The sequence below is a fragment of the Hypanus sabinus genome, chromosome X1, assembly GCF_030144855.1.
Source record: "Hypanus sabinus isolate sHypSab1 chromosome X1, sHypSab1.hap1, whole genome shotgun sequence".
NCBI lineage: Eukaryota > Metazoa > Chordata > Chondrichthyes > Myliobatiformes > Dasyatidae > Hypanus > Hypanus sabinus.
The window spans coordinates 53,738,758-53,755,037 of NC_082738.1; the positions used below are offsets into that span (position 1 = coordinate 53,738,758).

Here is a 16,280-nt window from a genome sequence, read left to right on the forward strand (position 1 = left end):
GCAAAAGAAAGCAGGACGGTGGCAGCACTTTGCAGCAGTTCCCAAAGCCCACAGCAGTTGAGAACCACCATCTTAAGGCAGAAGCCTTCAAAAACACTTTTGCAGGCTGTGCACAGCAATCAGATTAGCATCACCAGTGCAAGTCACCAAACAGGACTTTCAAAAATATGTCATGTTAAGTGGGCATAAAAAAAATACATGCAGCAGATGTCTGAACAATAGACAGGCAGTTGCTGCTGAATTAAAAATAGTTCCTGGTGTACAAATGGTTTATCTGGCAATGTGGTGTATCAGGTTTCCTATTTTGATGTATAATGAATGCCTCAGCTTATTATTTGCTCAAGGGGCAAGTTTAAGTTTGAAGTTAGTTGGTCATAAATAGTTTACCGTTGTTTGACAGCACACAATTTCCAATTGATAGGATAGGAACCTACTGTGTGACTGGAGAGGATAATAGTGACCTCCTAATTCAACCTAATAATCACTGAGAACATCTTACCTCCACCAAGTGATTGTCTGGACCATAAAGGTCTTTGTCCAATTCGATGACTAAACTCTTGAAAAAGGATGAAAACTTCCTCTTCACTTTTCCAGGCTGGAAAGAAAGGTAATTGCAGAATCAGTGAAAGGCATTCCCCCTCATAAATGGGCCCACTACTCAGGAGGTGATGAAACCTGCTACTAAGCTCCAATAGACCCTTCTTGATGAACCAGCACTAATTGGATTCAGGTACTTTGCTTGTTTTTGCACCTTGTCTGGCACTGCACCAGATATCTAGAATGGTAGTTTATAGGTGCAACAGTTTATCAAGAAGGTGAATAGAATGATGACCTTCATTGCTAGACAGATTGAGCTTAGGGGCAGGGAAGATGTAGTGGCTTTGAAGGCGGTACAGAGGAGGTTCATCATGGTGATTCCCCAGAGGAGGGGGTTAGTCTATAAGGAGAGGTTAAGTAGCCTGGGACTATACTTGCTGGAATTCAGAAAAAAGAGGGGATCTTTTGGAAAAACAAATCATGAAAAGGGTCGATTAAGCTAGAGGCAGGAATGTTGTTTCCATTGGTAAGTGAGACGAGAACTAGGGGACATAACCTCATGATTCGGGGGAATAGATTTAGAATGGAGACAAGGAAAAACTGCATTTCCTAGAGCATAGTGAATCTGTGGGATTTTCTGCTGCTCAGGAAAGCTGTAGATATATTTTCAACACAGTTAAATAGATTTTTGCATAGCAGGGGAATTAAAGGCAGGTAGATGGAGCTGAGTTTATGGCCAGATCAGGCATTATCTTATTGAATGGTTGAGCAGATTGAACAGGCCGGATGGCTGACTCTCACTCCAATTTCTTATTATGTTCTTAATGGACATTTGATTGCAAATTCTGGTTTCTGCTGCCACATCACCCAAGTACAAATTAACATTTTCCACTTCCAGGTCATTTTGCATCACTCTACAAATTGACCAGACATTCTTCGGCATCATTCACTTGTGCATGAGGGACCTACTGGATGATGTCATTCCCTGGGTTGCAGTCCTTTTGGAGAACTGTTGGGGAACTTGGATCAAGTTGTCTTCAGGACACCTGTGGCTGGACAGGCCTGGAACAAAATAGCTGCAGCAGGGCAGTCCCAGATAAGGATGCCTGCCAGATAAGTATATGCCTTCATCCTCCGCTAACTGTGCCCCCAACCCTGCCCAGATTCCCACGTCCTGTCATTTGCCTCCTCCATTGAAAAAAAACAAATCCCAGTCATACACCTGCCTATCTATTTGACCATATGCCTCACTTCCAACAATGCCAGTGCAGACCCCAGCCACCAACCCAAGCTAAAATTACTATGCATTTCTTTAAAATGTTCAAAGGTCAAAGTACATTTATTATCAAAGTATGTATATTATATATGAGCTGAGATTCATCTCCTAACAGGCAGCCAAAAAACAAAAAAAAAATCAAATAAAGCCCATTTTAAAAAGACCATAAGATATAGGAGCAGAGGTAGGCCATTCAGCCCATCGAGTTGCTCCACCATTCAATCATGGCCTGATCCAATTCTTCCAGTCATCCCCATTCCCCTTCTTTCACCCCATACTCACTGATGCCCTGGCTAATCAAAAACCTATCTATTTCTGCCTTAAATACCCCCAATGACTTGGCTTCCACAGCCACTCGTGGCAACAAATTCCACAGATTTACCACCCTCTGACTAAAGTGATTTCTCTGCATCTGTTCTAAATGGACGTCCTTCAATCCTGAAGTCGTGCCCTCGTCCTAGAATCCCCTACCATGGGAAATAACTTTACCACATCTAATCTGTTCAGCCTTTTAACATTCAGAATGTTTCTATGAGATCCCCCCTCATTCTCCTGGACTCCAGGGAATTCAGCCCATGAGCTACCAGACGTTCCTCGTAAGGTAACCCTTTCATTCCTGGAATCATTCTTGCAAATCTTCTCTGAACCCTCTCCAATGTCAGTATATCCTTTCTAAAATAAGGAGCCCAAAACTGAACACAATGCTCCATATGTGGTCTCACAAGTGCCTTATAGAGCCTCAACATCACATCCCTGCTCTTATATTCTATACCTCTAAAAATGAATTGCATTCACCTTCTTCACAACCGACTCAAACTGGAGGTTAACCTTTAGGGTATCTTACACAAGGACTCCCAAATCCCTTGCATCTCTGCACTTTGAATTCTCTCACCATCTAAACAATAGTCTGCCCGTTTATTTCTTCCACCTAAGTGCATGACCATACACTTTCCAACATTGCCACTTCTTTGTCCATTCCCCTAATCTATCCAAGTTTCTCTGCCCTCTCTTTTGCTTTTACTTTGGCTCTGACTTGACTTGTCAGCCATGGTAGTGTCCTTATTCCCTTTGATAATTTCTTATTTGGAAAATATCTGATTGCACTTCCCTCATTTTTCACAGACCAAATGCCCAATGTGCAGAAAAAAAAAACAAATCATAGAAACGATAAAAATAAGCAAACGATATTCAGAACTGAAGTTCACAAAAGTGAGTCCACAGTCAACAAAGCCATTCACAGCTAATGTTACTTACATTGCGAGTAAACTGCATATTTAATTGTATGACTTTTGAAGATTTGCTAATGGCCAGAAATTGTAAGGTCAAAACTGAGAATTATAGCTGTGAGAGAAAGTCAGATAAATGTGGAATACGGCACAGAAACAGGGCTGTTGGCCCACAATGTCATGCTAAACTAATTAAGCTAATGCCGCCTCACCCCTTCTGCCTGCATACGGCCAATATCCCTCCATTCTCATGTGCCTATCTAAGCTATAGCCGTTTTTCGTAAGAGTCTTAACTGACAATTTACAAAATTATGAAGGGCCCAGTTTGTGGAAAGAGAACTAATTTTCCCAAGTTCCCCAACTAATTTGAGAACAGCGACCCAGTGCAGGAAGGTGAAGGAAGGGTATGTACTGTTATTTTGATCAGCAGAGATAATAGCCAGAACAACTTCTGTTTGTAAATTCTGCATGATCCTTTACATTCTCTCCAGAGATCTATCTTCCCTCTGATAGACTGTTGATACAATCTCTGTGACACATTAACTTGTGTCACTTCGGTAGCTCAAACTGAGAGTTAAAGCCAAAAAAAAACAAGGAAAAACTTTCTGATTAAATCCAGAACTTCAAAAAGGCAACTAGAAGGGCCTTAAGTCAGAGCACATGAAAGTATTGAATAAAAGATCGCCAAGTTTCCTCAAATTTAGAGGATGTATCAAATGTCCGATTTATTTTCTCTCTTTTTTTTTTGTGTTTAGGGTTTTTTTTGTTTATGTCAATTATAAAAGTTTCTTCATCTTTTTTTCTTTTTATGGATAAGAGGAGAATCAATTACCTTCCTCTTTATTATATACTATTAGATTAATACTTTGTTTGATCTTGATATGTTTATTTTTCTTTTTATTTGAACTGTTATTGATATATTTGTGATAATTCTTCTCTTGTTTATATATACACTTTTTTATCTAATAAAAAGATTGCTAAAGAAAGAAAAAAACTTGTGTCACTTGGATCATATATTATGGTTTATTATTATTTAAAGGTACAGGACAGTAACAGGTCCTTCTGGCCCATTGAGTCACAATTATACCCATGTGGCCAATTAGTCTACTAACCTGTACATCTTTGGACTGTGGGAGGAAACTGGGGCACCCGGGGAAAACCCATGCGGTCCCGGGGAGAACGTACAAACTCCTTACAGACAGCAGTGGAAACTGAACGCGGGTGACTAGCACTGTAAAGTGTTGCATTAACCACACTACCGTGCCACATTATGTTTTTAACTTAATTTATATGTTATGTCAAATAACGTTATAAATATTAATTAACCTTGAATGCCTAGATACAAAAGAGTACTATAGTACAACTCTCTCACCTAACTCCCTTCTCAAGTAATCATTCCTCATGTTTCCCTTTGCCAAAGATAAAATAAAAGGGACACAAGGTATGCCAAATCCAACTTACATCATCAAGTAGCTTTCCTTCCACACGAAGCTCCCATGATGCAACTGTTTCTCCCTCTTCACCTTCAGACTTGGCTGGGGTAAAAGTGTTTGAGATGTAGATCCTTAGTTTGCGCTTTTGCTGAAATGAAGAAAATATCAAGTAGTTCATAAGCTTTCCATACAGGGACAGCTGTGTATCAGCATCCACTCATCAGTTAATCCCAGTGTGAAGCCTTCAAATATTTTCTTTCACCCTCCTCCATTTGCAGGCTACTGCTTAACCCTTCAAGTCAGAGACCAAAAGATTGCACTATACAGCTGAAAGGTCTTCCAGAATGCCAGATGACCTGAGCTACTCAAGTCAGGAGATGACATTCCTTTAACAAAATTGGCAACAGAATAAGGTCAGATCTTATGATAAATTATACCTTCATTTTTGATTAATAAATTCAAAACAGGATCAAGTTCTTTGTCATCTGAATATTAATTTGTATGAGATATTTTATTTGTATGTTCCTGACAATGTTAGGCATGATTGATTATTAATTGCAAAACACCAGGATGTTTTTGGCTAAATACTTCCAGGCAATACGTTGCAACCACTTGATGACCTTTTATCCACCATCCGAGGAGCAGCTCTGCAGCCCTAACCTCTTACACCATGGAGAAAAGAGGCAGACATCAAACCTCAACCTTAATGGGTATCCAAGTTCAAAATCCAATGGAAAGGAGACTAGTCTTAAAAATGGGCAGATACACTGTATTTCGTGGAAAGATTTCCACCCAGCATTATTTAAATGCATTAAAACGACTAACAGAAAGATTGTGGCTTTGATTTGCATCCTGTTTCACTGAGTGGTGTTGAATGACTGAGGGACATTGATGAAAAATAAGGTTTTAGAAAAGAGAATGGCATTTTACGGACTATGAAATAACAAGAAAATAACTTAAATGCAAACCCTACCCCCAACCAAACAGTCCCTGGTATAAATTAATTGTGCTTTCTGAAAGTTGTACCATTAAGGGCTTTTTCATGGACTCCTGAATCTCCAGGCGTTTCCTCATAATAGTTTGATCCAATTTGCGCTCAAAAGCTAAGAGATCCATATAAGCTTGGGATTCAGGAACAAGCTCTCTGATCTGAAATTTAAAAAGGTAACAAAACATCAAGTCAGCTCTGGACTTAATAAAGAGGAACTCTACTACAGCAACCTCTGTCACATTGTCCATGAAACATTTAGTTTGTTATAGTCACACAACAGTACACTGTCATGTCTGATTTCAGCAAGATGTAAAAATGAATGCATGAAAACTTTCTACAATGTTCACTTAATATCCTTAAAACATTTCTTGATGACCTTACTGCATTTTAGATTTCTGAATAAGGACACACAGGCAATGATAGAACAAAACTATTAGATCACATCACACCGGCATGCTCCATATCCAAAAGACATTAAAGTCAATGTAAAATACAGATTCAGAGACTGGGGATGAGATACTGGAGACTATTTCCACTCAAACATATTAGATGAAGAGTAGATTTAGTAAAGACAATTAAAATTTGTAAAGGGCTTTGATTATGGTGAATACAGTGTTATGAATGTACCACAGCTCTGAGGGGCCGAAGGGTGCGGGGGAGCCCCCTCCTTTGTGAGAATCGCAAGAGCATTATTGGGTTGGATCAGAGGACCCAGGAAATGAGAGAGAGAGACCTGGCCATTGTCTCCTGGAGACCACGTTTGTGGATTGGGGACTATGCTACGTGCAAGCCCTCGGGCAAAGTGGGCTGGTTGAGAGAGAGATTGCATCACCCCAACCTGATTGACATCTACTACCCGGCGAGTTAAGATAAAAGGGGGGGGGGGGCTGTAGGGACAGCCCCTCAGACGCATCAGAGGAAACGCTAGCGATCCCGTAATAGCGGGAAGCCATTTGAAGGAAGCCACGTGCATTTGGTTCCCTTGCATGGGGACTGGTGGCTGGTACCATGGAAAACGACTTGGAACTAACAATGGGGAACCAACTCCCCGACTCAACGGATTGGCCTCATAAAAGACCCGGGTGAGTTTAAAACCGTCTCTCTTAAACCCACAGAGCTGCAGCTTAAAAGGACAGTGACTTTTACCTTTCCATCGGACAGTACAATATCCCCTAGACAAACGATAGAGCTATTGCTTAATTGATGATTATTATTATACCCACGTTTTTAGATTGAGTATTGACGGCGTATTTTATCTGAATGTCTGTATTAATCTTATTTTGTGCCCTTTCATAAATAAAGACTTTTAAAAATAGTACCATCAGACTTCAACGGACCTCTCTATCTTTGCTGGTAAGTGATCCAGTTATGGGAATTTCGTAACAACAGAAAGACCACTTCCTTTGGTTGATGAACCAGAGGTGAAAATACAGAAGAAAAGCCAGGTTTGTTTTCTTTAGGAAAGCTATCTGTTTATAAAAGGCAAATGGCCGTATAAATCGCTTCCATAGGTAGTTAAATTTCACCATCACTATAGGACATTTGTTAACTTTAGTGAAAAACAGGCACAACTATAAAGCACTTCATACTTAGATTTAATTTCTCAAAATTTAAAGTAGAAAATACTAGGTAGGTAAATGACACCAGGCATATTAACGGAATCTTATCAGATCAATTGCAAGAAACTGGCAAGTGCGCTTCCGGCCGATTGATTGCGCGGTGAGTCAACTGGGCCTCCAACGTGCAGAAGGCCCTCTCTTTTTGCGCAGGCTTTTGCGTGCGCACTTTTTGTGTTTTGGCAGCCCGGATCATTGCTCCCTCACTGTAAATTGGCCAGCGTATACCGTGACTAACACGATTCAGTAAAACTGTTCAATGATACTACTCCATTGCCGTTTTTGCTCTGCGCATACATAACATTAACCAATGTGGTACAAGCCCACGGCTATTATGATACTGGATGCGGAATGACCCAGTTGGATTACTGGCAAGCAGTCGGCACTGAAATAATTGTAAAGCTGGAACATGCTTTGCAGTGAGATCAGTTAGTCTATTTGTAAACTGGGGATTCTGGGGTGCAGGAAACATTCTTCTGGTTAAACATTTTGCACCCTTAGCAATAACGAAGCAAATCTTAAAAAGCCAACAAAAATCAACACTTGCCCTTTGTGGTAGAATTTTGTCAGCCATCTTTCGTCTCTTCACACTGCAGGTAATAAAGGACGTTGTTAGATGTCAACACTAATTGAAGATTAACCGCATTCTCTTTAAACATCAACTTAACATGTCTACACATGTTGGTTATAAGTAAAGCTGGGCCCTTATTCGTGTAAACTTTTGTGTGTGCATAAGTAATTTAGATTAGAGACCTGGTATTCTTGCTTACTTTTATTATCAGTTGCAAAACTCACTGCAGTATTCTTTGAACTATCAAGCAACTCCTGTGCTCTGCCCACGGAAACTATGTCTTGTTTAAAAAGTGGGTGGAGATTTGGTTAAAGCATATTCTACCCATTTCCTATTGCTGAAACAATAGTTATTCATAAATGGAAAATCCAAACCTACATTTAACATGATGCTTGACATGGTGGACATCATGATTTAGTTCAACCTTGTTTTCTTTTATGCTTTCTGTCAAGAGTCAATCAAGAACCTTACCAGATATGTATCCCACCCATGCTAGTCTAGTCCAGTAGAAAACACTGCTCTTTGAGCATTTTATCCACAAATCTCTTCATCTGCCTCCCCCCGACCCCATCTTTAAATTTCTCTTTAAAATTAGTCCTCCAACTGCATTCAGCACTGGCCCAAGCACCAACCAGTGACCTCTGAAGCCCTTTGCTTCTATCCAGAGAACTATTTTCCTTTTCCATTCAAGCCACTTAGAAATGGCCCTGTTAACTTGAAGCAAAAAGAAAACCAAATCAATTGCTTTTGATAATTAATCAGTCATTCTATATCCTGCACAGTAAGGCTTTTGACCAGCTTACCTCCACTGACCTGGAGCTTTGTTCAACTACCATAAGAACCAATGGACAAGTTTATGTACAAGTTATACTCAGTTGGGGACTTCAATTTAGCAAAACACATTTAGCTTCTTTCCAGCAAGCTCCGAATTGATTATTTAAAAAAACGTCAAGCTTTACAATCTTTCCAAGACTAATGCTATTGGTCATCTTTTATAATTTTGTTTCAGTAATTTGAAGATACGTGAAATATTAATGTTAACAAGGAGAAGCTTGATAGAATTTATGGTATTAGTCACACCTATGTTATGTGGTTCCTCATCCTCTATTTTTAGTCCTTAAAATTATACTGCAAATCCACTTATACACTAGTTTCATGCTGATTCCAACTTCTACGTAAAGTCATAGAACGATCTGCTGACTAATTGTCAGCACGAGAAAGGGCTGCGAGTAGTGACTGTGTGGGTTTCCTCCGGGTGCTCTACTTTCCTCCCACAGTCCAAAGACGTACCAGTTGATAGGTTAATCGGTCATTGTGAATAGTCCCACTATCAGGCTGGGGTTAAATTGGGGATTGCTGGGCGGTGTGGCTCAAAAGGCCAGAAGGGCCTATTCACACTGCATCTCAATAAATAAAATAGTTTCAAGCCTGCAATGTCAGGGTATGGTACAGCACATTCTAATGGGATCAATCTCATAGCAAAATGAACAGAGGCACAATAAGAATGCTGTGAGTTCATTGGTTGTTTAAAAATATGAAACCACACAAATAAAAGAAATATTTCAGTTGATCATAATATAAAAAAAATGCTGGTAACTTATTCTAATGCAGATAGGCTTTATCTGGAGTATTGTATTCAATTAACTCTGCCAAGGACGGTCCCAAGCCTGGCTGCGAAGAGGAGGGTTGGCATGGGGCTAGCAACCCCATCCCGTAAAAACCCAGTGCTACAGAAACACCAACAGAAGCTCTAATGACCTCATCCGTGGGTGAGGAAGGATCTTCGCCTAAAAGACGTATGAAGTTGTGTGGTGAAAGCTGCAAGTCCATGGAAGCCACAGGGCCAATCATCCTTTTATCATCCAGGACCACCACCAATGGAACATGGAATTATAGAGACCATGTATGAAAGTGAACACATGGCAATGTGACCTTGAAGCTGACACCAAGAAGAATGGCTATATGTGGGGACGACTTGAAAGACTGGCTCAGGACAGAGGACTCTGGCAAGCTGCTGTTGGAAGCTAATGCCCCATTAGGGCCAATGGCTTAAGTAATGAATTAGCTGGCATTCAATTCCGATGACTCTATTATACCAAAGATATGGAGGGTTGGGAACAGTGCAGAAGAGGTTCACCAGAATGCTGCCTGGATAAGAGGGCATACGCAATGCAGAGACACTGGGTTGTTTTTGTTGTTGCAGCAGCCACGAGGAGACCGGACAAATTTAGAAGACTAGGAAAAGCATAGAGTAGATGGCTGCTATCTTTCTTGCCAGGGTCATGATATACTAAAGAGGACAAGTTCAAAGTACATGTGTGGGCAAGTTTTCTTTTTAAAAGCAGAATTTGGGTACCTGGAATGCCGAGCTGGGGATGATAGAAGAGACTAATATGACAATCATTTAAGAGTCTAAGAGGCTCTCAAACAGGCACATAAATGTATGGAGAATAGAGGGTTATGGACATTGGATAGTAGAAGGGATTAGTTTATTTAGGCATTTAGTTTCTAGCTTAATTAACTTAGCACAACATTGTGAGCTGAAGTGTCTATCGGTCATATTAACCAACCTGCAAGATTGACATTTACTTCTTACGTCACTACATTTGCTGAAAAATTGATCTCACAGTAGCTAGCTTCTCCAAAGATGAAGCATTGGTTCACCAAGTAGCATCAACGGCAGATCTTCTACTGCTTGATGAAGACAGCGCTGACAGAATGGCAGAATCCCAAAATTGAGGGAGGAGGGGAAGAGAGAAGAAATAATGGTTCCAACAGAGTTGCATTAGGACAATTCTTCGAGGTGATTAGGGTACCACTCCTATGTATAATAGCGAGCAAAGTGCCAGTGTATATATACGGTAGATATGCTATTTATGCTTCTGGAAACACCTTCTTCATTTTTCCTGTGGCCACAAATTTTTAAATCAAGCAAATATCATCACCAGTGATGGTCCATCTTTCACTCAGCATCAGCAAGGCAAGGCATGCAGCAAAAGAACACGGTCAGATTTGTGCAGTGGGCAGAGAAAACGTTTGGCAAACACCCCCCCCCCCCAAAAAAAAAAATCAGTGACCTGCTCCTTTACTTCTAGATTTGGTGGGGCACTTATTCAGTGCTTAGACTTTTTGTCTTGACAATTTTTTAAAAATTAATTTTGTCCCTTCCCTCTGTGGGCACTGACTCTTCCCATGAGCAGAGTTTCAAGTATCTGGGTTACTCCCTCAGTTAACTGTGCACTAGTATATATAGTTTAAATGAATACAAATCTTAATATTATATATCAGCAGGACACGTAGATTCAGAGGGCTTCATGCCACACGTGTACATCCTGCAAGGACTGCTGGACACAAGTCAGGAATACACATCGTTGCCAATTTTCTCTTCCCTCACTCATAGATGCTGAGGCCAATTGTGGCAGCCAATTCTGAGATCAGTGACCTTAGCAGAGACATGGCAATGAAGTTAAAACCTTCTTGGTAGGTGTGATTCATCCAAGCACTAGGTAAATTCAAAAGGCAACTGGAAAACTTGGCGGCCTTCTCTGCAAGGACTGAATAAAGGTTTAGTGTTCCATATGTGGGAACCATGCCTCTGTGCCAGCATCTTACCCTCTCCCTCGGTTCTGCATCATCTGTGGAGGCTGCTGTGCGAGCATACGCTTACGAAACGGGTCCATCATCGGCTGTGGAATTCCTGGTCGCACGGCCGTGTTCCCCATGAAGGATGGGCCAGAGGGCATGCCCATCTGCATTCCTGGCATTCCCATGCGAGATCCTAGTGGCATCCCTGGGCGCTGGGGTGCAGGAGAAAGGAATAGTGAAACTACACATGAGTGGTCAAAAATTAATAAATACTCACTCCAGTAGAATGCTTCTTTACCAATGTGTTTGATAAAAGTGAAAGCAAAGCTTTCTCTCTCCACACTCTTCCTATTCTGACAATTAATCAACTAGTGGCTTTATAAACCACTGTCAGAACTATTATTAACAAGCTCTGGAAATTTGGAGTATCAAACCTGATCTATGTGGGTAGATTTACATTAAGTTTTTATTATGGGTCGACAATGTACCTTTGATATTTTTTCCTGGTTTTAGTTCATGACAGCCACCCAGCAGTTCCACATTACTTACAATTGTGAACTATGCTTAATTAATAGTCTCGAGGCTTGAAAGCAAGAAGCTTGAAGACATCCAAATGCTTACATCTGCACTGGACAGATCTCATTTAATTTGAATCTCACTGAGTCTGTGCATTTCTCCAAAGCAGCTCCAGTTCTGGTACCCCAGCCAACATTTTGAGAGTCACTGGCTGGGCCTCACATACTGCAAGGCTGACAGTAAAATCCTGTTTTCAATATCCACTTCTATGATAATGCTTGCACAAAATGGAGAGAGGAGGCCATTAAGCCCATCGACTTCAAGGCAGCTCTCGGAGCAATCCCATCTTCCCACTTACTTCCCTATCAGTTTCATCCTGTTTCTCCTCCCACCCATCTATACACCACTAGCAGCCAAGTAACATAGCAACCAGAAGGTCTATGCGAGCACCTGGGGCAAGCTCAATGGTCACAGACAGAATATGCAAACTCCGCAGAGGCAACACCAACAGAACATGGGAAGTGGGAGGAAGCTCAACCACTGTGCTGCCCAATAGGTCATCAATAATGGATGAAACACTGCCCAATGGCATTTCCTTCATCTCCCCAAAACTCAAACAATTCCAATTGGGTATCAAACCAATGCTCTTTTATCTACAATTTAAACTTGTATACAAACAGTGCCATAATTCTCATTTGGCAGTTGCTCAATGACATGATAAATTTGCTGTAATATGTTCAATGTTCCTATCAAAGAGATTTCTTTAAAAAAACATGTCCTTTATATCCCTCTATAGAAATTAAAATTTCACATCTGACTCATGACTTTTGAGTGCCTGACTCTTCAAAAATAAAGACGGGAAATTAAGGACCACTTAGCCTTATTTCAGTTGGTAAAGCAGCTAAGTCAGCAATAGGAGACAGAAAGGCAAAACTCTGGAAAAACACAAGTATCAGTTTGTACCAAGGCACATAACCAGTTTGGAAGGTTTTACAGAGTAGTAGTCATTGGTATTTTTTCAGTGCATTAAAATGCTGGCCTCAGATGTACTATAAATAAGAATCACTGCTACCAGATAAACAATGAGTTTTGTTCCAGATCTGAGATCTTGATCTATAAACATTATTTTCCTCAAAAGGCCCAAAGGTTGCATTAATACGCAAAATTAGCAGGCAACTCCAACAAAGGCACTTTGGCCTATAATGTAAAGGAGTTCAGAGGTTTTGTTAGACAACAAAAACAGAAAATGCTAGTAATAATCAGCAGGTCAGGCTGCATCTTTAGGAAGAGAAACAGTTAGTTTCAGATCTGTTTCTCTTCTCATTGATGCAGCCTAACCTGTTCAGTATTTCCAGCATCTTATTTTAGAATTCCAACATCATTTTTTTTTTTTGCTTTTCACTAAGCTGTTGTTGCAGTTGCACAGACTGCTGGAGAGGCCATACTTGGAACACTACACAGATTTTGTCCCTTACCAAAAAAAATAGCAGCATTGAAAGCAGTCCACAAATGACTCACCAGGCTAATTTCTGGGATGGGAGAGCTGTCTTACCAAAACAGACTAAACAGCTTAGGCATGTCCTCCTTGGAGTTTTAAAAAAGAATTTATATTAAAAAACACAAGGTCTTAAGCAGGCTTGATGGGTAGACTTGGAAATATTTAACCAGCTTGATAGTCACAAGCACAGTGACATAATTACAATGTAAAGGCCAACGAGGACATTTTCAAAAGATGGTGAGTCAGGAAGGTAGCATCAATCATTAAGGACCCTGACCACCTGGGACACACCCTTTTTCATCACTATAATCAGGGAGGAGGTACAGGAGCTTGAAGACCCACACTCAATGTTTCAGAAACAGCTTCTTCCCCTCCACCAGCGGATTTCTGAACAGTCTATGAACACTACCTCTCTAATCCTCGTTTGCTTTGATTGTAACATAGTAATTTTTCATATCTCGCACTGTACTGTTGCCACACAACAATTTCATGACATGCATCAGTGATAATAAATCTGTTGATTCTCATTTATCTGTAAAGTTACAGAGTCTTTGATGGATAAGAAGGGTTCCTACAGAGCACTACCCACTCAGTGGTACATTGAAGGGAGCTGCAGACAAGAAACACCCTGACACTCTTGTTGACTTCAAAGCTGATTTCACTGTGATCAACATTACACACAAAGGTACAGCAGAAACTTTTGATTATGTTGTTTACCGTGACAGGAATTTTATATTCCTGTAGAATGTGCCACAGATAGGCCCAATCAGTACTGTCAAACTCTACATTTTCTATTATTATTATTAGGATATTGTTTTATGCTTGGGAAAGTAAAAAATCTGGTCTGTACATCTGCATTCTTTCCTGGGAATGTTGTAAATGAGCTTCCAATATACACTGTACCATAATTTTACACAACATTGTGCTTAAAACAAATAGTCTAACACCACAACAATTGCAATCTTTACTGGCCATTTCAGCTGTTATCTTTCCTTTTCCAAAAGTTACAGGGATTAAATCCAGCTAACTCAGGAACAAGCATGAACAGCTCTGGAAGTTGTCCTCACCAAATGCTTTCCCATTGTTTGTGGATTGGGCAATATTTTCATTTGTTGGGATTTGTGTGTGAAATCAAGATAAGTTTGCACCTCCTAAATGTTAATTTTCTCATTACATGGCTCCCTGATCCTTCAAAATGATCTATCCATCTTTAACTGTAGTCACTTGGTGGGCTCACTGTATTTGCAGATGCCCGTCTATAAATTCCCCCATCCCTAAAATTCAACTCCCCAATGAAAACCTGCTCCAATTCCACCCCCTATAACCCAGCCTGGTATAATTCAGCTGTTATAACTTGCCTCTTTCGTATAATTCATCTCTTCTCCAAAACCTCTTATCCATGTAATTCTGGCCCCTAAAGCATCTATTTTATGTCAATTATTATCTCATCCTCTGACCTCATAATCCTTCTCCAAATTCTGACCCTATGAGTCAGACTCTTAACCCCCTCACACCACGTCTCCTCTTTCCACTTCCGTCTTATCCTACCTCACTATAAACCACCCCCACTGTAATATGAAGCATGTGATGGCGCTCATGTGCTCCTCTCCCGGTTACAGTAACGCAGGACACGTGGGGAGCCAAGGTTTTCGGCTTTACCGACCCCGCCCTGGCAGAGGGTGCAGGTCGGGGTCCGAGCGGCTCTCGCCACGGTTTGCGGGCCAGCGGTCGGCAGCTCCACGCTGGCCCTGGCTCGCAGTGTCAAGCAGCCCCACACGCGACGCTCAAACGCGGAAGTAAGCAGAAAGGCGGAAAAGAAAGGCACACTCTGTAACCAGGACCGGAGGGCGGCTTTTAGGCCGAGTTTCGGTTAAATCCAGCGGTACACACAAGGGAGCCCTCCCCTGGGCTCGGCTCCCGTGTCAATCCCAGGGAGAGAGGGCGAGACTACACACACTTCCAAAATAAAACAACTTTAGGACACGTCCCATTTTTCTTGCACGTGCGCAAAGCAAATAAACCCCCTCCCAAAACGAAAATAAAGCTGTTAAATGCAAATTCAAACACGGTGCAAATGATACTGTATTAATTTTAAACAGCTTATAACATTAAATCAGCCGTCATTCGGATACAAATTAATTAAATATTTTAACATCGTCAATTCTAATACTTTTGTCGTCAGGGTATTGGGATCGGGACGATTTTCAGATCGATCAATACATAAAAAATTACAGGAACACAGAAGTTGGAAAGTTACAGAAGTTCAAGTAGAAGGGGGTGGGGGTTACTCACGGGATAAGCGCCGCCGGGACCCATCGTGCGGAAGGCTGGAGATGGCTGCTGAAGATTAAGTGGCATCCTACCACCTTGGCCCGCCACGGAATTCATTGGGTTCACCCCGAGAGCTGGATTCATGGGGCTGTCTGGGTTCATGGGGTATCCTCCGCCTACTCTTGTCGCCATTTTTTTCAAAGTATATGTAGATAAAACAAAAGACTTAATCTCACTTAGATCTGTTAACTGCCTCTGGTCCAGCTGTCATTTCACTCCACCAATGTCCACAAGCCTCCGGGTCTCAGAATTTATTTCGCTCCACAAGTATCCTGTTGGCTAAGTATCCCTTTGGAGAAGGGGTAAAAAAAATCAACATTCAGCAACAGGCACAAAGGTGGCAATGTTTGGTGTCATCATTACCCATGAATCTGCTGGAGAGCAATAAGCCCCGTTCTACTGGCACTGACACATTTTCTCAACCCAACAGCGTCTAAAGATAAAAATCAGAATGTTTTTGCCAGACTCTTGTTTACGGAGTGCTCCGCCTCCCCGCCCACTCTTGTGGTTTTGGCAGATGGGTGGGGATTGTACAAACAGGTTAACAGGCAACTCTCAGCCCGTACGCCCTCTGTCTCTAGCGAGCAGGAGCACTCAGCCAGCAGATGTCAACGCTGTGCTGATCCGCCGACAGACACCGCCCCCCCCGTTGCGTCAGGTAAAAGCGCTTTGCAGCTGTCAGACCGAACGCTCTGCCTTG

General features: G+C 41.4%; 1 protein-coding gene across 1 annotated transcript in view; it reads right to left on the reverse strand.

The window, feature by feature from the left end:
- Positions 1-16,065, reverse strand: part of smarcd2 (SWI/SNF related, matrix associated, actin dependent regulator of chromatin, subfamily d, member 2) — a 53,130-nt gene extending 37,065 nt beyond the window's left edge. Inside the window, exons 1-6 of the mRNA XM_059956607.1 lie at positions 15,542-16,065; positions 11,263-11,447; positions 7,627-7,669; positions 5,499-5,621; positions 4,501-4,620; positions 500-595 (exon numbers count right to left, since the gene is read on the reverse strand). Of these exons, the coding sequence (XP_059812590.1) occupies positions 500-595; positions 4,501-4,620; positions 5,499-5,621; positions 7,627-7,669; positions 11,263-11,447; positions 15,542-15,712 (738 nt within the window). The 5' untranslated portion in view covers positions 15,713-16,065. The remainder of the gene's footprint in view (positions 1-499; positions 596-4,500; positions 4,621-5,498; positions 5,622-7,626; positions 7,670-11,262; positions 11,448-15,541) is intronic.
- Positions 16,066-16,280: the final 215 nt, after the last annotated feature.